General features: G+C 30.8%; 1 protein-coding gene across 2 annotated transcripts in view; it reads right to left on the bottom strand.

Annotated features, from left to right (window-relative positions):
* Positions 1-24,374, bottom strand: part of LOC124354709 (muskelin) — a 92,228-nt gene that overhangs the window by 65,629 nt on the left and 2,225 nt on the right. For both annotated transcript variants that reach the window (XM_046805364.1, XM_046805365.1), the window contains exons 2-3: positions 11,269-11,338; positions 2,557-2,699 (exon numbers count right to left, since the gene is read on the bottom strand). In XM_046805364.1, the coding sequence (XP_046661320.1) occupies positions 2,557-2,699; positions 11,269-11,338 (213 nt within the window). The remainder of the gene's footprint in view (positions 1-2,556; positions 2,700-11,268; positions 11,339-24,374) is intronic.

Raw genomic sequence — 24,374 nt, forward strand, 5'->3', positions numbered from 1 at the left:
AATAAAATTTAAGGAATAAATTTCCATGGGATATTAGGATTTTAGAAGTGTGTTGTAAGTTATAAACAACGATGCACAAACTGTTTGTTGCCCTAAATATTGTTAGATAGTAATTTGTTCCAACTGGTAAGTTCCTATGACCTTAATTGTATTTTCACACAAAATACGAATGTACAAATATTGTGCAAATATGATTTTATGTGTTATACCATTTACATTTCTCACAATGGACTGCATAATACATGATCAAGATAAAAATCAGAATAAATTCATAGACTATTGGCAAAAATAAATAAAAAATAATACTTTAAAAAAGATATTGAATTATACTCCAAGAAGCTATGAAAGAACACAAATTTACTTGTAAAATTTAATACTGTTGTGTTGTTTTTTTACCTTTATTCCTCAAGAGCATCAGACAAATGAAAGTAGAAGAGTATTGGTTGAAATTAACAGAACCAAACTGACCCTTTGGTTGTTAGTCAGACACACTAACCACTGAGGCAATCCAGCAGGCAATATATATATAAAGATTATTCAGAAAGCAGATTATGTTTCACTCCATATCCACTAGGGGTGGGACCATCACGGCTAATTTGATATCATGACGTTCATTGATCCGGCTGTACTAGTAGTGAGAGGTTACTGTCGCTCTTTGTTGTTTTACAATAGCAGTTTGTGACACAACTGAAAATCTCACGAGTTATGAAGTGAGGTCGGTAATATGGTTTTTGTTGGCTAAGCACAATAAACAAATTGAGATTTATCGCCAGCTATGTGAAGTTTATGGGGACTATGTGATTATTAAAGGTGGAGTATTTCAGTGCTGCATTAGGTTTTAAAATGGCCTTACTAATGTGCATGATGACGAAAAAGGGAAGGCCAAGCATTATGAACGATGAAATTGTCTTTAAAGTCGATGAGAAGATTAAAGAAACCTGATGATTCACAATAACAGAGCTCTCACATACTTTTCATCAAATTTAAAGGAGTTTGTTACATAATATTGTTACATATATTTTATTTGGTCTATTTTGGAATATTTTAACATTGGTCTTATGGGTAACCATGATGGCAATAAGAAAATGGCAGGGTAAATAAATTTTTAAACAAGCTTAGTATACTCATAAGATTTTAATACATGACGTGTATTGATATATGTAGCCTAATTAACCCCACACATCCAACATCATTTTACAGTGACTTGGTGTGTGGACTTTATTATTTAACCCATTGAGGAAGCAATTAACCAAGCCTGTCTTGGACTGAATTTTTTAATTGATTTTGGCAAAAATGCATGCGTGTACTAAAATATTAATAGAATGAGTTTGGATACAGATAAATTAGTCAATTTCTCAGAACATTTTAGTCTATTTGGTTGCTCTACAACAGCGTTTGTTGCTTTCTCCAAATAATTTTTAATTTTATTTATTTTAGTACTTACTTCCAAATTTTTTAGTAAGATAAACAAAAATCAAAAGCAACTGTCAATATCTTATTACTTTTTTTGTTTATCTGTTTCAATATTTTTTTATTCAGAACCAGCAAAATGTTTGTTACAAGGAAACCCAGCTTTTATTGGATTACTTAATTATAAAGCATAATAACAAAACAATCTAAATTCACTTACATTTTTCACTTTTTATAATTTTATGAGAAAGCTCATGAATTAGTTGTCTGGGAGATGAGATAAAACTGTTTGTTACATTCAATTGTTTTTAGTAAAATTATAATTAAATCAATTATGTACATTACATACAATGACCATTCATTTACTTTTTATAATTCACTTTTGTACCAGTGTTTGAGTATCTTTGATATCTCAGTATGACTGTCCAAGTATCTGCCTACTTCTGAAGTAAGCAAATTGTCTTGTTCCATGAGGTAGCGGAAGAACTAAAAAAATATTTAGTAACACATGGTTGTCTAAAAACAGTAATATTCGGTTCGCCAGGTAGCCTAGACAACTTTATAACTAATCTTCAAATATAAATATAAATAATTTTTACAACACGTCACTAGCTTCACTATCACAATAGATCCCTCAACATTTATTAAAACTATTTCAATGAATAATAAGCATTAATCAGGACAATATTGCCGAAATTTAGAATAAATGACAATGCTATCACAGTACTTGACAGGGTAAAGACGGCGAAGCACTACTAAGGAAATTACTTATCATCACTTATGTAATGTAAATCTATGAAGTCACAGTTGACATCGAGAAATAAAAACAGCATTACAATGTTCAGCATTTTTTCCAATGGTATATAAATGATATCAATAATCACCTGAATATATACTATAACAAGTAGCGAGTGCTAGTACTGCAAATCAACAGAATTTCGTTGATGCCAGTTGAGACAACATAATCAAGGAGGATCTAATGATTACGGGGTTAAACCATAAAAATACTGCACCATAATAGCTTTTTAACACAATAAATGTTGCATGAATTTTTATCTTCTAATTTATGGTTGTAGCAATATAGTATTCTATATTAATTCAACATACAGAAATTAATGACTTTAAAAAAATTAAGTAAGTACTTACGTATCAAGTAATTCCATCATGTGTTCATCGTTTAATCCAACAAAAATTTTGAATTTCTTGAGATTGCATACATGATTCTTTTCATATTTCCCAAATGTTATTGTTTTGACAATGGAAAGATTGGCCAGCTTCAAAGTAATGTACTGAAAGTAACAAACACACATTAACATTTAATGACAAAACAATTAAACCTAAACTTTTATGGTCCAGCCTTGATACATTACATTGTATTTGTCTTATCAATTATAATTTGTCATAGAAGTGTGTAAATAATGATACAATTAGCATATTATCTTAGTGAATATGTTTTACCACTAAGTAGTAAAACTGAACTACAACCAAAATTATGAAATAACTTGTTCATAGAGAGGATAAAAATGCTCCACTTTAGAGTATTGCTACCGAATTTTATGAGAATTAGAAAATCAAGTTCAGTAAAATGAAATTAGAATGTAATCAGGTAAGCCAATACTAGTTGGCCACATTTATTGCCATAGCTTGTGTATGTTATGTGAAATGCTCTTCATGAACACATTAAATCCTGTGATAGTTGTTGCCTACACTAAAGAGGTACTTGTACCAGTGGGTGTCATTGACAATATACATAGATGGTGCTGTGGTATACATTTGATATGTGCATGAAAAGTATTAGAACTAAACAATTACATTTAATTTATTTGTATGTTATTTAATAGTAGTTACTTATAGTTACACATGTATACAAGCTTCCTCTGAACATATGTGAGAAAAACAGGAGAAATGATTGACTATCATTGTGCCGAAGTTTGACACCAAGGTTCAATTAGACCATGTCTGCATGTTGTACAACACAATCAAACCTTTGACAAATGTTTCTCTCCAATCGGCCCCAAGAAGTTTCAAAATTATGAAAATAAAGATTACACTAACAGAAGATATGAAGAAGCCAAAATGTTGGTCATTCAAACAAAATTGCTATTGAATGGGTTACAATCTTAGACATAACTAATGTGTGAGTGTGTGAGTGTGTGCGTGTGTGAGTGTGTGCATGTGTGTGTGTGTGTGTGTGCGTGCGTGTGTGTGTGTGTGTGTGTAAATTTATATGTATATATATATATATATATATACAGTAGAGTCCCGATAGTTCGAGTCTCGATAGTCCGAGGTTCCGTTAAATCCGAGCCAACACATGTAAAAAAATAAAATGTGATATTGACATATTTGTACAACACACCCGAGCGCATGTCTGTAAACTGAGTGCTAGGCTACTTGGAGAAGCCGGCAGCCTGACTCATCAGTGCCACTTCATTTGCACCGCCCCACTACCACCCTATTGTCAAGGCCACGGAACATCGCGCCCCTTATTGTCTAAAAATAAATCAGTCCGTTGCTCATCACGTTCGACTGCTAGATTACGATCGCAGTGCGCTTACCCGTCTGTTATTTACAACGTACAGTACTTGTTGTCTAAATATTAAGTTTTATTAAAAAAGTATTTTCTGAAGTGTTTATGTGTTCATTGTACAGTGAACTATGAGTTCAAAAAGTAAAAGAAAGTTTGTACCGATAAAAACAAAACTAGAAGCTCTTAAAAGACTTGATAAAGGTGAAACGTTAAAAAAATTAGCTGCCGAGTACGGAGTTGGTGAAGTGACAGTTGGTGACTGGCGAAGGAATCACGATAAAATTGAAAAGTTTGCATCAGAAAAGTGTACTAATGAGCGGAAGTCTATGAAGAAAGCAGAGTATGAAAAAACTAGCGAGGCCCTATTTTTATGGTTTTGTCAACAAAGAAACAAAGGTTGTCCTATTTCCGGACCTATTTTACAGGAAAAGGCATTGTACTTTCACAATGAAATCAATGAAGGTGAGGAAGATTTTACGGCAAGTGTAGGATGGCTTGACCGTTGGAAAAAACGTTATGGCGTGAGGCAGTTAGAAATTTGTGGGGAGAAACTCTCGGCGGATTCCGAGGCAGTTGTTCAGTTCTGTGAAAAGTTAAAAAATCTTATTAAAAGTGAAAATTTAACACCTGATCAGATTTACAACTGTGATGAAACTGGTTTGAATTTTAAAACTTTGCCATCAAAAACTTCACGGGAGGAAAAAGCTGCTCCGGGTCACAAAAAAGCAAAGAGAGACTGACTGTGCTAGCCGCTTCAAACGCATCGGGAAGCCATAAATTAAAACTAATTGTCATTGGCAAGTCTGCTAAGCCTCGTGCGTTTAAAAACATGTCTATTTCAACGCTTCCAGCAACTTATACAAACCAAAAAAACGCATGGATGGACAAACAAATTTTTAAAAACTGGTTTTTTAGTGAATTTGTTCCTGAAACCAAAAAGTTTTTGAAGAAAAGCAACCTACCCTCTAAAGCCATCTTAACACTTGATAACGCAGGATCACACCCAGATGAAGGGGAACTGCATGCGATGGCATACGCACGATGTTTTTGCCACCGAACGTGACCAGCCTCATTCAGCCTATGGACCAAGGCGTACTTGAAACTTTGAAAAAAAAAAGTACAGACGCCGTTTGTTGCAATCAATGTTTCAAACAATTGAAGGAGAGGCAACCATAAAAGATTTCCTGAAAAGAGTCACAATCAAGGATGTAATTTATTGGATCGCTGAAGCTTGGAGCGAAATGAAACCAGAAACAATCCAGAAATCATGGAAGAAAATCGGAGTGTGTAAAATTGAAAATGATGATGAAGATGACGATCTACCGTTAATAAATTTAAAAACAGACTTCCTGGTTGCAATGGGACAAATCAAACTGATATTGGAGAGTGGATGAGTAGGGACGAACAGTTAGAGACAACAGACGACACCATAGTTGAGATGGTCACAGACATGACAGCTGACGGGAGTGAGGAAGAAGAAAGTGTGCAGGAGACAGACCTGGCAATGACTCACAGCGACGGCTACGCGGCACTGGATGCGGCCCTGCGCTACGTAGAGCAGCAAGCAGAGGCGACAGCGGCAGACACGTTATTGCTTCGGCGGTGGAGAGACATGGCTGCCCGCAAACGCTGCAGTGTGGTGAAACAAAAAACTCTAGAGAGTTTTTTAAAGTAAACATTGCATCTTTGGACCTCTGTAAGTAATTTATTAATGCTGGTATTTGTAATAAAAGCATATTTCTTTTGTTTGCCTTCAGTTCTAATTATAACCCAATTTTTCTTAAAGTGTTCCGTATAATTCGAGTTCTTCACAATTCGAGGTACATTCGGTCCCATTCACCTCGGATTACCAGGACTCTACTGTATATATATATATATATATATATATATATATATATATATATATATATATATATATACATATATACACACAAGGTTATACAAATATGAATGGTACTTATACCATATTATGCCTAAGCAAGTAAATAAAAAAATTAAATGTTCCTTAACGTAGAAATATATATATTAATTTTTTTTATTTACTTGCTTAGACATAATATGATACAAGTACCATTCATATTTTTATAACCTTGTATACTTTTATTTGTTGTCTCTTTTGAAAATGTAACTGAAAAGAATGTTAAGCAAGAAGATGGAAGAAACATGTTTTGTATCCTTATATATTAGGGTGGGTTGAACAAAATAAATAAGGCATGCTTTAGTGCGGAAAAGTTACTCATTGTGATAATAAGAAAAATGCATATACAAATATAAATTCACTGTTTGCCCTTAGTACTAAAAGTTTACACAAAATTTAAAATACTAAGATGTTTTTGTTAGTTTAAACATTTTAAATAAACCAGTTTTAGTTTTTTATACTTTATTTATGGTCTGACCAACATATATGTATATATATAATTTTAAATCTGTAAATTACTCACATTTTTTAGTACCCGCTTCACCAAATAAAAATTTAATTTAAAAATATTTCACAATTTTGACTGTCCAACTCATCTTTGTAAACAAAAAAATCATCCCGGTGGAGCCAGTAATTTTGTGATTCAATGTTTATTGAAGAATTAAATTAGGCTATTGCCATAATATGATTAATGTAAATAAAATTCGTTTGACAGGTATTTGGTCTTGATATTATATGTTACTTTGGTTATTTAAATGCTTAAATGCATATGTGACAGATACACCCAAATACAAAATAATTGAATCATAAAAAGTAAGGGATCTGTGGTATATATATATATATACAGGGTGTATATTATGTCTGGAAACACCCAAATATATCCTTTAATAATTTAAATATAAATTTGAAACCTCTTACAATCGTGATAGAGATTGGGCATCTACTTTTTGGAACAATGTTTTGTTATGTCACACCAACGGGGGACGTCCTGCCGAGGGTATCGTGAATATTCTTAATGGAAGCCTATACCTTGTGATACATAATTTTAAAGGTAATAGCTTACTGAATTGAATGCCACAAACCGCATCTCAAAGGAATTATTCTATCAGAAAATAGAGCATTTTTAGTATTGAAAATTTACTGATGTTCAACAATGTAATTTTAACATGGTTCTTGCCACAAAATGTGTTACACTAATTTTTTAGCATTTTTTTAAATGTTCAATTAAATAAAACAAAAATTTCATTTTAAGCTGGTTCTATTAGCACAAATTTGCCAGTTTTTATTACAGTACAATTATGGAAATACTTATGTTATTGATTTCTTATTACAAATAAAAAATAATGTATGCTGTTAGAAAAGTCTTACAACAAACGTTTTACCTGCATTTGGTGTCAAAGCAATTGTTCGAACTGTGTTTTCTGAGCGATGTATGTGGGTCTTCAATAAATGTTTGCAAAACATCTAGTGCATGTTCTTCATCTGTTGCAGATTGTATCCTACCCGACTTTGGCCGATTACGTACACTCCCTGTCATTTCAAAACGCTCAATAGTTTTTGATATTGTTGAAACACTTATGGGATTCCTTTCTGGGAAAGTGTCATTAAACAAATTACAAACTTCCCGATAAGATCTTTGACGATCGCCATATCCTCGCATCATCAACAGAGTAATTCGTTCTCTTTCAGACAATTCCATTAAAATGCCAAATAAAAACTGAACTACTGTAATTAGATAACTTGTTGACAGCAATGCTTCAGAGACACTGATTAACTCGACAGGAATGATATGACCTTTGTCCATTTGTAATTCCCAAGCTTAGACCTGTCTAGTGAAAGCTCCATGCTCAACAAACTGAAACCTGTAGACCAGATGATTAATAACACAATAATGTTTCTCATAGGCTAGTGACCTTTGTCTCTTTAAACCTTCCTGCTGACTGGAAAACACCAAGTACAGATTCATAAGTAATCAGAGAAAGTGACTCATAAGTTTTATTCATTGTAATAAAAACTGGTAAATTTGTACTAATGAAACCAGCTTAAAAATAAATTGTTTATTTTATTTTAATTGAACATTTAAAAAATGCTAAAAAATTAGTATAACACATTTTGTGGCAAGAACCATGTTAAAATTACATTGTTGAACATCAGTAAATTTTCAATACTAAAAATGCTCTATTTTCTGATAGAATAATTCCCTTGAGATGCGGTTTGTGGCATTCAATTCAGTAAGCTATTACCTTTAAAATTATGTATCACAAGGTATAGGCTTCCATTAAGAATATTCACGATACCCTCGGCAGGACGTCCCCCGTTGGTGTGACATAACAAAACATTGTTCCAAAAAGTAGATGCCCAATCTCTATCACGATTGTAAGAGGTTTCAAATTTATATTTAAATTATTAAAGGATATATTTGGGTGTTTCCAGACATAATATACACCCTGTATATATATATATATATATATATATATATATATATATATATATATATATATATATATATATATATATATATATATATATATATATGTATTCCTAGTGTGTCAAAGCTTCAAAGAACAGCCAAGGTGAATTTGTGGTTGTTATTTCAATGTACGTCTTATATAGATCTTACATTTTTCTTTAAAACAAAAAGCTGAAAATCTCTTTCAAAATTAATTTAATTTATTACAATTTTTACAAATGTGATCTATTAAATAAGTAAACTATTAAAAATTAGAAATACTGGAGAATTAATTTCACAAACTGAAAATATGTTTTTCTTATTTTTTAAAACATATTAAAGAAAATATATATAACACATACATTGTCATTTTGGAATTAACAGTTTTTATTATTAAGTAAGCTTTATTTATAACTAACAAATTTTAAATATAATATTTTATATATAATATAATATATGTATTATATATATTACAAATGACTATAAATTAGCCAAACATGATAAACCCTGAAGAAAAATATACTAAAAATATTATAGATCATGTAAAACGATTAACAGGGAAAGGAAAAATAAGAAAATGTTGTTTTGTATCCGTCAAGCAATGTATTCAATTTTTGACAGTCTTATCTTTACAATCAAGAAATTTTACTAAATTATAAAAACATTGGATAAAGTGGATAAAATGTAGTATTTCATTCAATTAAGCAAATTTTGTGTGTATCCTAAATTTTACATGAATCTTCACGAATATACTAACAGTATTTTAAAATTATAACAGATGATAAGAATATTCTTAAATTTTTAAGATGGAGTATGACATGCTAAATGGATTCAGTTGGAAACATGACGACATCAAAATGCAAGTTTGCCAAAGAATGATGGGCATGATCCATCACCAAAGTTTAGTTCATTAACGTAAAAGTAAAGAAATTTTTGTAAAGAATCAATAAATGGAAATTCTACTTTGATATGTTGTTGATCTAGGTAAATTTAAACCTTGACGTTTTATTTCTAATTACTTTTTTGATAATTTTTAATTGTTATAAAAACATTACATGTAATAAAATACTGTTGATTATAACAAAACACTTATATACTGAACATATTTTTTGTTGCAAGTATCCACAGAGGAGCTGTCAACACATTCAAAAACTGTCCACTACGTAGCTGACAAGATAGTTGGAAAGCTGACATTTAAATCAAATTTCCTTTCAACGTACAAGATGAACGAGGTAGCCCTTTTTTGGAAAAATAGATTTCTACTGCCTACTGCTATTGGAACCTTATCAAAATCAGGGCTGCTCCCATATCAAAATTAAAAAGCCTAAAATGTTCAGAATTGAGAATATAAACCGAAATATCGATACCAGTAAAAATGTACAAGTTATTTGTTTTACCGTAGAAAAAAAATAAGTGTCTCTGCAGAATGGCCTGGTAGTGAACACAATTTCAGTATCTGGAGAAGAAGCACAATAACAAATAACTTTTTCTGCCTATTAGAAGATTTTTTATATGGACTAACTAATAACTGATTACACCTTTTCAACCACCAAGGATGCACAAGCAACTCCTATTAGAAGATTTTTTATATGGACTAACTAATAACTGATTACACCTTTTCAACCACCAAGGATGCACAAGCAACTCATTCGTGTGAAAGGGTATTTGGACAATTGGGAAAAAGGTTCCTAATTTTTAGAAATTGTGTTTGTGTATCTCAAGGCAATATTACAAAAGTTGTAGCTTGTTTGGTATGTCATAAAAGCTGGACTTGACCTATAACTTAAAGTCACTTAGTTTTTGATGACTACAAAAATATCATTCAAGTAATGAAGTGTCTAGGAATATTCTCTATACCTTAGTTTATTTTAAGTGGTCAAAATACACTTAATTTTCACTGTATAGTTCTAGAACATACTATCTATTATCTCAATTTTTATTCACCTGACTTCGAGAATGTGCTAAAATTACTCAAGAAATACTATGTACAATTTACTAGTTTATTCAATTCATCCACAACTAGCGACCAAGTGACACAACCTACCTGTTTAAGTAATCTCAAGGCTATCTGTGGCTATGGTCACGCTAGGTCAATAGTTATACAACATAAGACAAATTAAGCAATACTACGGCTCTGTGAAAATTGCATAATAAATAATTGATTTATTGTTAATTATACTTAATCTATTACTATTCATCTGTTAAATTATTATATAGCTGAACTAGAAAAAGAAAAGGAATTAAAACAACCTATTTTATCCTACAAATTTAACAATTAGATATTATTGGCTTATCAAATTTATATGTAAATGTAATAATTGTATTTATTTAATTCATTACATCACTTTTTAAAAACTGATGAAATAGTTTAAAATGAATTCAACCTATTATAATATTCAGATAGACCATGTTAGTTCAGATAGGAAAACACATAATTAGATGTACAAGTTTAAAATTCTGGTCACAAACACTGATAGTAAGCAGTTCCAGCACCATGTCATTCCAGTATTCTTGTTTTCTCACCTCATCTAACTTTAAAATGCGAGATTCCTGTCCAAGTTGCAGAGATTCTCTTTGAAAAGGTGAGAACTACATTATTTGAAGTTCCACATGGGCAACTCAAAATAAAGAACCCAAAACGCTTCAAGAAACTGGCAACAAGGCTTCTAACTCAATAATTCTACTCAGAAGGGAGATTTCTAACACTCATTAACAAGCAATGTATATACTACCTGTCCTAACAAATGGACTACCAAACTCTAGTTATATTGTACTTGAATTACTAGTTGCCAGCTCAAACAATTGGGCTTACACAGGTGCAACTACAACTAAAGCCTATAAAGTCACACAGTAGTCAATAACATGCCTTCTCTATGTAAAAGTAGATTCCACACTAATTTAAGTTTTCAATTAAATAGATTAAGCAAAGACATAATAAGTGCAAATGACAATTCAACTCACTTGTGGAGGAATGTTAGAGTCTGAAGACCATCTTGATGACTGATCAGTTTGCTTATTTTCTTGAATGTGCCTGAAACAATCAAATAATATTAATGAGAACATCACAACAGTGTTATAAAAACCTGTATCTTACTGTAATATTTTAAAATATAAAACTTTCAATACATAACTTACATACATTTAACTTTTATAACATAAAAACTATTATTATTATTACTAACAATAATAAAACAACAACATAATAACATATTTTTTATGGATTTCAAATATTTATATTAGCTTTGTCTGGTTATCAATACAATTCAGTTATAATCATTATTTATGTCTCAAACTGTTATTCATTTTGAGCAGTTGTTTTTTATTTATAGAAACATTTTTGAACCAGCATGAGTGATCATTTTTTATCGATTGACAAACAAGGAACTATGATGAAGATTTCCCAAAGATTGTCCTGCATTGGAAGACTTCTCCTCTCGAAGCAGTGAGGAACACATTCTAAATTTAGAGACAATATATAAAATATACAAGGAGAAAATGCAAAGCTTCTACCAGCAGTTCATCAGAAAAGACAACAGATTTTTCTAACATGTACATAGTTTGTTTTTATAACATAACTTCCTTTTGAAAAGTTTTTGTAGGAATTATATATTATATCAGAAAAATTATATACTTTCTTGTTCAACTTATTAGTGTTTTTCTAATAAATTTGAACAAGCAAAAGTTTAATGATTTTTTTTACCAAAATTTAATTTTCTAATTACTCACAAAATTTGCCTGGTTCTCCCCAGACTTTCAAATTAGAATTATATTTGGCTGCTGTATGTTAAGCAGCAACCAAGACAATCAAATCATCGATGTTCATGAATACTGAATTCTTAACATTCATTATTATCTAAAACTAATGAAACCAAAATGTCAAACTACATTATGCTATAGGTATTTCAATTCAAGTATAGTTCGGGTGATTTTATATCTTAAAAATTAATAATTTTGTGATGAATATAAAATTATATAGGATATTCATATATATATATATATATATATATATATATATATATATATATATATATATACAGGGTGTATATTATGTCTGGAAACACCCAAATATATCCTTTAATAATTTAAATATAAATTTGAAACCTCATTACAATCGTGATAGAGATTGGGCATCTACTTTTGGAACAATGTTTTGTTATGTCACACCAACGGGGGACGTCCTGCCGAGGGTATCGTGAATATTCTTAATGGAAGCTTATACCTTGTGATACATAATTTTAAAAGGTAATAGCTTACTGAATTGAATGCCACAAACCGCATCTCAAAGGAATTATTCTATCAGAAAATAGAGCATTATTAGTATTGAAAATTTACTGATGTTCAACAATGTAATTTTAACATGGTTCTTGCCACAAAATGTGTTACACTAATTTTTTAGCATTTTTTAAATGTTCAATTAAAATAAAAATAAACAATTTATTTTTAAGCTGGTTTCATTAGTACAAATTTACCAGTTTTTATTACAATGAATAAAACTTATGAGTCACTTTCTCTGATTACTTATGAATCTGTACTTGGTGTTTTCCAGTCAGCAGGAAGGTTTAAAGAGACAAAGGTCACTAGCCTATGAGAAACATTATTGTGTTATTAATCATCATCTGGTCTACAGGTTTCAGTTTGTTGAGCATGGAGCTTTCACTAGACAGGTCTAAGCTTGGGAATTACAAATGGACAAAGGTCATATCATTCCTGTCGAGTTAATCAGTGTCTCTGAAGCATTGCTGTCAACAAGTTATCTAATTACAGTAGTTCAGTTTTTATTTGGCATTTTAATGGAATTGTCTGAAAGAGAACGAATTACTCTGTTGATGATGCGAGGATATGGCGATCGTCAAAGATCTTATCCGGGAAGTTTGTAATTTGTTTAATGACACTTTCCCAGAAAGGAATCCCATAAGTGTTTCAACAATATCAAAAACTATTGAGCGTTTTGAAATGACAGGGAGTGTACGTAATCGGCCAAAGTCGGGTAGGATACAATCTGCAACAGATGAAGAACATGCACTAGATGTTTTGCAAACATTTATTGAAGACCCACATACATCGCTCAGAAAAGCTGCACAGCAAACATGATATGCACTCTATGTCTGTGAGTAAGATTTTGAAAATTAATAAATACAAACCATTTAAAGTTCATTTAGTCCAACAGTTAAGTGAGGATGATTACGACAGAAGAGTTGAGTTTTGTGAACTTGTGATGCGCAAATGTGATGACAATAGAGATTTTCTGACCAACATACTATTTTCTGATGAGGCAACTTTTTTCCTAAATGGCAATGTTAACAGGCACAATTGCCGTTACTGGGCTAGTGAAAACCCACATTGGATTACTGAGTCCCATTCACAGCAACCCACAAAAACTGAACGTATGGTGTGGAATTTTAGGTAACAAAATTGTTGGACCCTTTTTCATCAATGGAAATTTAAATGCCGAACTTTACTACAATATGCTCCAAAATGAAATAATCCCAGCTATTCAAAATTGCATCAGGAGAATACTTTGATAATGTATGGTTTCAGCAGGATGGTGCTCCACCCCATTATGGGAGACAGGTAAGATAGTATTTGGATTTAAGGTTTCCTCATAAATGGATTGGCCGAAGAGGAGAAATCGAATGGCCTCCAAGATCTCCGGATTTGTCACCAATCGATTATTTCCTATGGAGTCATTTAAAATCCAATGTTTATAAAAGAAAGCCTCATAATTTGGAAGACCTAAGAAACAGGATTATAGAGGAGATTGCTTTGATAAACTGAAGAAATGTTAGGCAACTCTGTCGAATCATTTTACACACAAGATTGGCTCATTGTCAAACCGTAGAAGGAACACAGTTCGAACAATTGCTTTGACTAAACACCAAATGCAGGTAAAAACGTTTGTTGTAAGACTTTTCTAACAGCATACATTATTTTTTATTTGTAATAAGAAATCAATAACATAAGTATTTCCATAATTGTACTGTAACAAAAACTGGCAAATTTGTGCTAATAGAACCAGCTTAAAATGAAATTTTTGTTTTATTTAATTGAACATTTAAAAAAAATGCTAAAAAAAATTAGTGTAACACATTTTGTGGCAAGAACCATGTTAAAAATTACATTGTTGAAACATCAGTAAATTTTCAATACTAAAAATGCTCTATTTTCTGATAGAATAATTCCCTTGAGATGCGGTTTTGTGGCATTCAATTCAGTAAGCTATTACCTTTAAAATTATGTATCACAAGGTATAGGCTTCCATTAAGAATATTCACGATACCCTCGGCAGGACGTCCCCCGTTGGTGTGACATAACAAAAACATTGTTCCAAAAAGTAGATGCCCAATCTCTATCACGATTGTAAGAGGTTTCAAATTTATATTTAAATTATTAAAGGATATATTGGGTGTTTCCAGACATAATATACACCCTGTATATATAAAATGTGTATAACATTTAGTTACTAATATATATTTTGAAGGATAAACGTGTCCGACCCCTTGTGACACAAATAACACGTACATTGTCACTGTACTTGCAGCCATTACTCAAATATCTTACACATGAATTTACTTAGTTTAAATTAATTTGGAACAATGATATCGAACAGAATTACGTTATAGGCTTGTAAGATAGTATTAAAGTGATGCTATATTTTTATATGTAAAAGAAATATAGGTATTTAAGATTATATAAAATAATAATACTTTAGTTATATTTTTATAACCATACAAAACAAATCTCTCTACAAAATTATAGTCAATCTGAAATGGTTCTTGTACAATCAAATTTTAATAGATTTGAATAATAAAGTAAAATTTATCTGGAGTATTAGAAACTGTGAGGTTAGCAATAAAAGAAACTCTACACATAGAGATAAATCTCTATTCTTAAAAAACAAAAAACTTTCCAAGACAACTTTTTAATGTCAGAATCCTAAATTTAATTGTAAACAGAAACTGTTTTTAATTGTTTTTACTCTCTAAAATAATTTATAATTAATAAGTGTTATACTGTCATCATCAAACTAATTCTCTTTCATTGAGTGAAAAATCAAAGCGATCAATAAGTTTAAAGTATTTTAAACAACAGTGTAACTGAAATACGAACACTGAGATTTCAGTGTAACTTTTGAGTGCTCGGACTTATACCGATCCCAGATGGCATACCCGGCTTCAAGTCTCATAATGTATGGGTGCATGCAATGCCTGGTCTATGACGTTATTCAGTGAGTACCACTGTAATTTACTGCCTTTTCAATAATAATGATGTCTATTACTCAATCACGGAGCGTTAACTCTAATAAATTCCTAATTCTAGAAGCTCATTTCTTATTGGAATTATTTATAAATTTAAAAACAAGCACTCCAATAATATAAATTTTATTTCTGTTAAACACACACACACACACACACACACATATATATATATATATATATATATATTCACTTCTGTTGTATAATGTAGAATTGCTCTATTATAACAAATTAGACTTCTCTTAGTTTAAATTTTCCTTTAATATTTCGGCTTTGCCGTTTTCAAAAGGCATAATAAAAAGTATAAAACAAAAATAACACAGCAACAAAATTTATACAAGTAAATAAATAAACATTTGCATAAATAAATGAACAGGAATTTTTGAACATGTGATTAACACAAAGAGAAATATCATGAAACAGAGAATTTAGAAAAATAATTTAGAAAAAAATAATAGTAACAAAAAACAATTGATCATTTAATCTTTTATTCAGACCAATGGGTACTTTTGATTTTAATATTAACTGATGTGCCTGTTCTAAATTTTCTAAGTATATTTTTGTTTCCATCTTCTGGTACTTTGCAAATACCTTTCAATGAATAACATTGTTCAAAATTTTTGTTGGTGGCCTAATGCGTGTTGTGAAACCAATTTTTCATCCTGTTTTTTAGACGAACAACGATGATTATTCATTCTTATGTGCAATGGATTGGTTGTCAATCCAACATAATCCATTGCCCAATTTTTACATGTTAATTGATAAATTACATTTTGCTTTTTGCAATTAATTTCTCCTCTAATAGGGTAAGTTTTCTTTGTTTTACTACTGGTAAAAAAATTGGACGATTTTATAATTTTGCAAGTATTACATCGTTTGTCTTTACAGGGTTGACACTTAAAAACTTTTCTTCTTTCTGAATTTTGAATGTCAGTAAGGTGGCAATTTGGGCCGTACAGAAGATTTTTTCAGGTTAGTATTTCTACAAAACACTAGCCTGGGTGGTTTTGAAAAATAAGTTTTTAGTAATTGGTGAAGATTCAAGAATTTCTGTGTGCCGTTCTTAGAATATTGTTTGTTTTATATAAACCAGGAAAATATTTTGTTATAAATTTTACATCATCATTATTTTGGATTTTATGAACATTAGAGTGTTTAATTTGATTATTTATAAATTTTGAAGGATATTTTCTTTTGACAAATGCATTTCCAAGTTTTTCTAGATAATATTTTGATAATCGGCACTATCAGTACATAATTTTTTGGCCCTAACTGATAAACCCTTTGGTACTGATTTTTTGACATGTACAGGATGATGGCAGCTGTTGAAATGTAGATAATCCATTGTGTTACTGTCTTTAATATGAATTTTTGTTTTGAGAAATCCAGATTTAATAAAAACATCTACATCCAAGAATGTTATGATTTCTTTAGAAAATTTCCAGGTAAATTTCAATTCAATAGAGAATTTGTTCAGATTTTCCAAAAATTCTTTTAAATGTTCAAAGCTATTATTCCAAATCATAAAAAATATCGTCAATGAATCTCAACCATACAAGACGTTTGTAGGGATTGAGAATTCAAAAAATCTTCTTTTAATTTTGCCATATTAGATTAGCATACGCAGGTGCCATCCTGGTGCCCATAGCTGTTCCATTAATTTGGAGGTAATTTTTATCTTGAAATTTAAAGTTGTTCATAGTTTAAAATAAAATTAAGTAATGTCATTATAAATTTTGTGCTGGGACTGGCTTGCTTAGGTCTAGTTCTTAAAAAACTATGAATTGCTTCTTCGCCCAAATTGTGAGGAATGTTTGTGTATAGAGACTGGACATCAATGGTAACCATAATTACATCGCTGGGAATGGGTTGCTTCATTTCATTCAGTCTTGCGATGAAGTGATCGGTGTTCTTGATGTGTGACTTCAAATTTTTCACCATTGGCTGCAAAATGTCGTCGATAAAGCTGGAGATTCTTTCTGTTTCATGAAACCGCCCAGGGAACAGAATAACTATCGGTCTCCCTGGTGGTGGCCTTGTTTCCTTATGTATTTTAGGTAAATATAGAAAACAGGGGTTCTTGGTACCATCAGGATGTTAGGAGAGCTAATGTTTCTTGACTTATATCTTCTTTTGGTCCTCAACTGCGAGAAATTGCTTAATATCATTGTTAAAACGTATTCAGTTGGGTCATAATCGATTTGTTTGTAAATTGTATTCTTATAATTTCTTAATTTCAAAAATATAATTATCGAGATCTAGAAGTACTATTGTGTTGCCCTTATCTGCTGGTAGTAAAAATTATTATATTATCTTTATTGTTCCTAAGAGATGTGATAGCTTTTCTTTCTCCTGCTGTTAAATTGTCATTACTTTTTAAGGAATCATGAATTCATGATGTGACAAATTCGATAAGATGACATTTATGAATTGTTCAATCGGATGACTGGATCGGATGATTGGAGTAGATTAGGAGGGGTCCAATTTGACTTCGGTTTGAACTTAGCAACTGAATTTGGGATTTTATTATTCATTCATTGTGTTTTGTAGAAAATGAAACTTTAGCCTTATATTACGCGAAAAAGCGAGGCCATCAGCAAGAAAATCCATATTGATTGAACTTTGGTGTTGGTGAGAAAGTTAAGTTAATCCCTTGGATAAAAACAGAGAAACCTCTTTCGGAATTCAGATCATATTTGGAAAGGTTAAGTATGTTAGAAGCTACCATGCAATTTTGTTCGTTGTTTATATCCACAGTTTTATCCACACTAGAACTCATAGTGGAATGTTCTGCCAATTGTTTTGTAGTATCGTTTTTGGAGATTATGTTGATAGTCCTTGGTGGATCAATTTTTATGTTCACATCTTTATAACTGTAGCTATCTTTTAAATTGACCTTATTCGGTTCAGTTGTGTTCATATAAAGGTTACTGAGTTTTTTGTAAAGTTGTTCAAGTTTAGTTTTCATTAGATGGTTACATTCTAGTAATACGTTATTAACAAAACTCCGGTTCATCTCGAAGAAGCTCCAACAGAGAACAAAGTTTGTTACTATGTTCTTTTAGATAAATTTTTTGTACAATCCAAGAACAAAGCTAGTGAGTTGAAAACTTGTTTGTCTTGCGAAGGAAAATACATCATTTCTTAATTCGATTGGAAAAGCAAAGCAAACACGGGAAATTTAGGCTGTAAACCTTTAGGTGTCAATCCAAGATTCAAACAGACTGTAAGAAAGAAAAAGCAATCTTACAATTCAACACGACAAATTTTAATAGCGTGGTATCTAAACTGGCTAGGGATAGTGTGACAATTTTGAGTTTCTTCTGTTCATGATTAACAAATGTTATTTAAAGTAGAAAGTAGAAGTAGAAGTCTCCTTACCAAACGGCTTTTCTTTCACTTCGGTTGTATAATGCAGAATTGCTCTATTATAACAAATTAGACTTCTTAGTTTAAATTTTCTTTAATATTTCGGCTTTGCCGTTTTCAAAAAGGTATAATAAAAAGTATAAAACAAAAATAACACAGCAACAAAATTTACACAAGTAAATAAATAAACATTTGCATAAATAAATGAACAGGAAATTTTTGAACATGTGATTAACACCAAAGAGAAATATCATGAACAGAGAAAGAATTTAGAAAAATAATTTAGAAAAAATAATAATAACAAAAAACAGTTGATCATTTCATCTTTTATTCAGATCAAAGGGTACTTTTGATTTTTAATATTAACTGATGTGCCTGTTCTAAATTTTCTAAGTATATTTTGTTTCCATCTTCTGGTACTTTGCAAATACCTTTCAATGAATAACATTGTTCAAAATTTTGTTGGTGGCCTAATGCGTGTTGTGAAAACCAATTTTTCATCCTGTTTTTTTAGAGACAAACAATGATGATTATTCATTCTTATGTGCAATGGATTGGTTGTCAATCCAACATAATCCATTGCACAATTTTTACATGTTAATTGATAAATTACATTTTTGCTTTTGCAATTTATTTATCCTCTAATAGGGTAAGTTTTCTTTGTTTTACTACTGGTAAAAAAATTGGACGATTTTATAATTTTGCAAGTATTACATCGTTTGTCTTTACAGGGTTGACACTTAAAAACTTTTCTTCTTTTCTGAATTTTGAATGTCAGTAGGTGGCAATTTGGGCCGTACCCAGAAGATTTTTCAGGTTAGTAATATTACATCGTTTGTCTTTACAAACGATGTAATACTTGCAAAATTATAAAATCGTCCAATTTTTTTTACCAGTAGTAAAACAAAGAAAACTTACCCTATTAGAGGAGAAATTAATTGCAAAAAGCAAAAAATGTAATTTATCAATTAACATGTAAAAATTGTGTAATGGATTATGTTGGATTGACAACCAATCCATTGCACATAAGAATGAAATAATCATCGTTGTTCGTCTAAAAAACAGGATGAAAAATTGGTTTCACAATACACATTAGGCCACCAACAAAATTTTGAACAATGTTATTCATTGAAAGGTATTTGCAAAGTACCAGAAGATGGAAACAAATATACTTAGAAAAATTTTAGAACAGGCACATCAGTTAATATTAAAATCAAAAGTACCCTTTGGTCTGAATAAAAGATGAAATGATCAATTGTTTTGTTTTTGTTATTATTTTTCTAAATTATTTTTCTAAATTTCTTTCTGTTCATGATATTTCTCTTTGGTGTTAATCACATGTTCAAAAAATTCTGTTCATTTATTTATGCAAATGTTTATTTATTTACTTGTGTAAATTTTGTTGCTGTGTTTATTTTTGTTTTATACTTTTTATTATACCTTTTTATTATGCCTTTTTGAAAACGGCAAAGCCGAAATATTAAAGGAAATTTAAACTAAGAAGTCTAATTTGTTTATTATATATATATATATATATATATATATATATATATATATACATTAAATTTGTATAAGTGGTAATAGCCTAATTTAATTTCAATAAACATTGAATCACAAAAAGTACTTGCTCCGCCGGGACTCGAACCCGGATCTCTCACTTGCCGGGTGAATGTGCTACCATTACACCACAGAGCCCTTACTTTTTACGATTCAATTATTTTGTATTTGGCTTTTTCTTTCACAAATGGGTTTAAAATGTATATATATAATATATATATATATATATATATATATATATATATATATGTGAGTGGCTCTTGGTGTGACAAAAATGTTTGGGTTATAATGCAATGTAAATGTGATACAATGGCGGTTATAGTCTAACTCCAAAAATTAGGTCTGAAATTAATTATTTTCAGTTTTCCTAAAAAACCCGTGTTTTTGTATGTAAATTTGATATTTCTCAGCAACATATAGACATATGTGAGCAAACTACATCATTTTGAGATTCTCCGTTAAATTTTCAATTTGAAAAAGTTATCGGTTCAAATGGTAAGAAAAGAAAAAGTTGTGGTAAATCTTAAGATCAGCGACTACCGCTTCGATCGCCGTAATTTTTTGCATACTAACACAGGTTAACGTAATTTCACAAAAAAAAAATATTCCCGATTATCGCCGTAGCCATTTACTCGCCCCCCCCATAAAATTTGAAAAAAATAAAATAAGAAAAAACTTGACTGACAGTGCATTTATTCATTTTTTTGGTCTTATTAGTTCGTAGGGCAGTAGTCCAGGTACTACTTCTAGTATAAGCTCGTCTTATCTTATCAGTGATAAACGCGCGCGCCACTTATCTTTTGCCTGTAATGAAACCTATAGGTCACGTGATCTGCCCGGCCAATCGGAAACTTTCCTGTTTGTCATGTGACTACTGTCAACTCATCAAAACGACCATGGTCGGCCATTGTTTTTAGTTTAATAGTCGAAAATCTTGTTATTTATGTGTTTTGTATTGCCAACATTGTACTGCCGAAAAACTGGTTTTTATATGTTTGCGATAATCGGGACTATTTTTTTCGGTGAAATTACGTTAACCTGTGTTAGTATGCGAAAAATTACGGCGATTGGAGCGGTAGTCGCGAATCTTAAGATTTACCAAAGTTGCTAAGTTTCAGAACAACTGAAATATCATTGAACCCCATCTTTTTATGACACCATGTACACAAGAATGTGTCAAGTGATATTAAAAACTTTTCCATTTAATTCAAACAATGTAAGATCATTTGTGTGGTATATAGGTAATGACTACAACTACAATAGCGATAACCATTGTTATCTGTGTCACAAACTATCAGATAGCTTACCCATTCTGTAAAATAATAAGAAGTAGGATTTACAAGTTGCTTCAGGTATACACATATATATATTTTTTTTAACTCATCATTAAATTATTAGGTTTCAGATATAAAAGATAGCTAAACTATACCATAATATGAAATACCTATAACGTAATTCAATCTGTTATTTCGGTTTGTTCATCAGTATACGTAAGCATTATCGGTATTTATCAAACTTATGCTTGTTCTTTACACAAGACTATTTATTGGTTAGTTGAAAGTTTAATTCAATTTGTATGCATTATTTTCAAATTTATTTCGCTTCAGTAGGCTATAACAAGCGGCCATGAAAACAATCAAATGGTATCTGACTCACTGTGAAACAAAGAACACATATACATCATCATTCTACTTGTTGACCTTAGTCAAATACCAACACGATTTTACTTTGAATTAATTTGGAGCAATAATGTAGAACTGAATTACGTTTTTCTTGCAAGATAATAGGAAGTTATGATTACGAAAATGTACAATATTTGTTTGTTTTTTCAATTTGCGTTTTCTATGAAGTAGTAATTTTGAAGACTGGAGACACCAATGGTGCTACCATAGCCCACGCTGATGGCCGGAAGCATTTCTATCAGGTTGATATAAACTTTCATCCTTAGAAAGTATAAATTAACAAAACTGTCTTTTATTTGTATCAAATTCTCCTGACTTCAGCATTATTGTATTTATATTGTAACGGCTGTTGTCAGCAGCAACCAATAGGAGGTTGACTTACGATCATAACAAGACCAAGTGACACCCATACAACAATGAAATATTATTCCGCACGAGAAAAGTAATTCCATTTAATGTTATAAAACTTTGTTATTTGTCATTACCACCCATTTAACCCTAGAGCTGGCAATGGTGTCACTCTGTACTGGCGGCATTATTTTAACAGCCTCGCATATGTTTTTTATAATGTATCACATTTCATAACTGTTAGTCCAAATATAAACTATTATATGTTAATGTATTCACAAATATATTGAGAGCATTATAATAACAATATATAAACATATTTTTTTTTTTTTTTACAAAATGTAAGAAAAATGTTTTTTGGAAATTATTTTTGTAAATATTCCGTTGTGTAACTGCTTAGCAATAAGCTTTACATCAACACTGTAAATGTATAACTTATTAAAAATTTTGTCTTAATTCCAAAAATATATAATTATTGTAACATTTACCTCAAAACATATGTGTTACAGGGCTTTGTACAAAAAAGCGCGCGTATTTACTTGTTTCAAAAAATGCTCTCTAAGATCACTTGAAAGATCGGTCTCTCAAGTTTTCATCCATACTGAACAACTAAAACTATAACCTAAGAAAGCTAAACAACAATAATAACAACACTAAAACACTATAAAATACAATTTCCACAAATACTATTGGTTCGTACCCTCAAACACAAAACCCGGCACTTGTTTAACCCTCTAAGTGGCAAGCGATGTCTGAGACGTTCTATTTACGCCGCCGTGACGTGGCAAGCGATGTCTTAGAAGTCGCTTCACATTGCCGCTTATTGCTAGGCAACCGATAATTATTTTTACGCCTAGTTTGCACAGTTGCGTTCACCACTAAATTTCAAATACATTTCATATAGTATCATCAACATCACGATGAAATAATCAATGGTACTAACTGAAATAATCCTAAGTTTTCTCCCGCGGTCTGTGGCAAAACTAGCTGAGTAGGCCTATGTGACTGTTTCGTTTCTCTTGGCTTGTACATATAGCTATATATTTTCTTTATTATTATAACATTGTCTATCTTTTTGGTTTTTAATAAATTTGGCTTTGTTTTTACGATCTTGTGTTAGTTTGTTTATTCACTGTTTCCTGGTACCAAATTTCATTTTCAAGTTTGATCACAAACAAAAAACTAAAAATAATAATTTACTGTAATAAACTGATCTGGTAGATCTGTAAAAAAACTCTTTCTCTTCAAAGTAAAATATAGTATGCACAAATTCTACAGCATTTAGGTTGTTTTTTTTACCAGTTTCTACAAAATAACTTTTTTGCTATTTTGAAAAAAAATTTTATTTTTTAAAATTTTTAAATTTATTTTTTATAATTTTCAAACTTTTTCCTTTGTTATTTGTAGGTAATTATTGTTTCTACCCTTTGTATATAATGGATTTTCTGTAACTATGTGTTTGTTATTTTTTACAAATTGTCAAAGTTACAATTTTAGTTTGGTCAATCAAAATTTTTTGGTTTTTCACATGATAAGTCCAATTCAGGTTTCAAGAAATCATTTTATTTTGTCATAATATGAAAATTCAACTCTTTCCGAAGAATTCAGTATGCAACATGACTAGGTTAGAGTAAAAAATATATTTTTGGTGAATTTTAAAAAAATACTCTTCAAAGTGGCCAAAAAGAGCTTGCCACTGTGGAAGTTTAGCATCGCCACTTCTAGGGTTAAAGTTTCACAACAACGTGATTGACCAATACTATGTTCACGTCAGCTGTCCATAGAGAACGATGTTTTACGGTAAACAAAGAAGACAATAATCCGTACCAGTAAGATTAAACGCCGGAGCGGCAAATCA

This window comes from Homalodisca vitripennis, chromosome 2, assembly GCF_021130785.1.
Source record: "Homalodisca vitripennis isolate AUS2020 chromosome 2, UT_GWSS_2.1, whole genome shotgun sequence".
Taxonomy (NCBI): Eukaryota; Metazoa; Arthropoda; class Insecta; order Hemiptera; family Cicadellidae; genus Homalodisca; species Homalodisca vitripennis.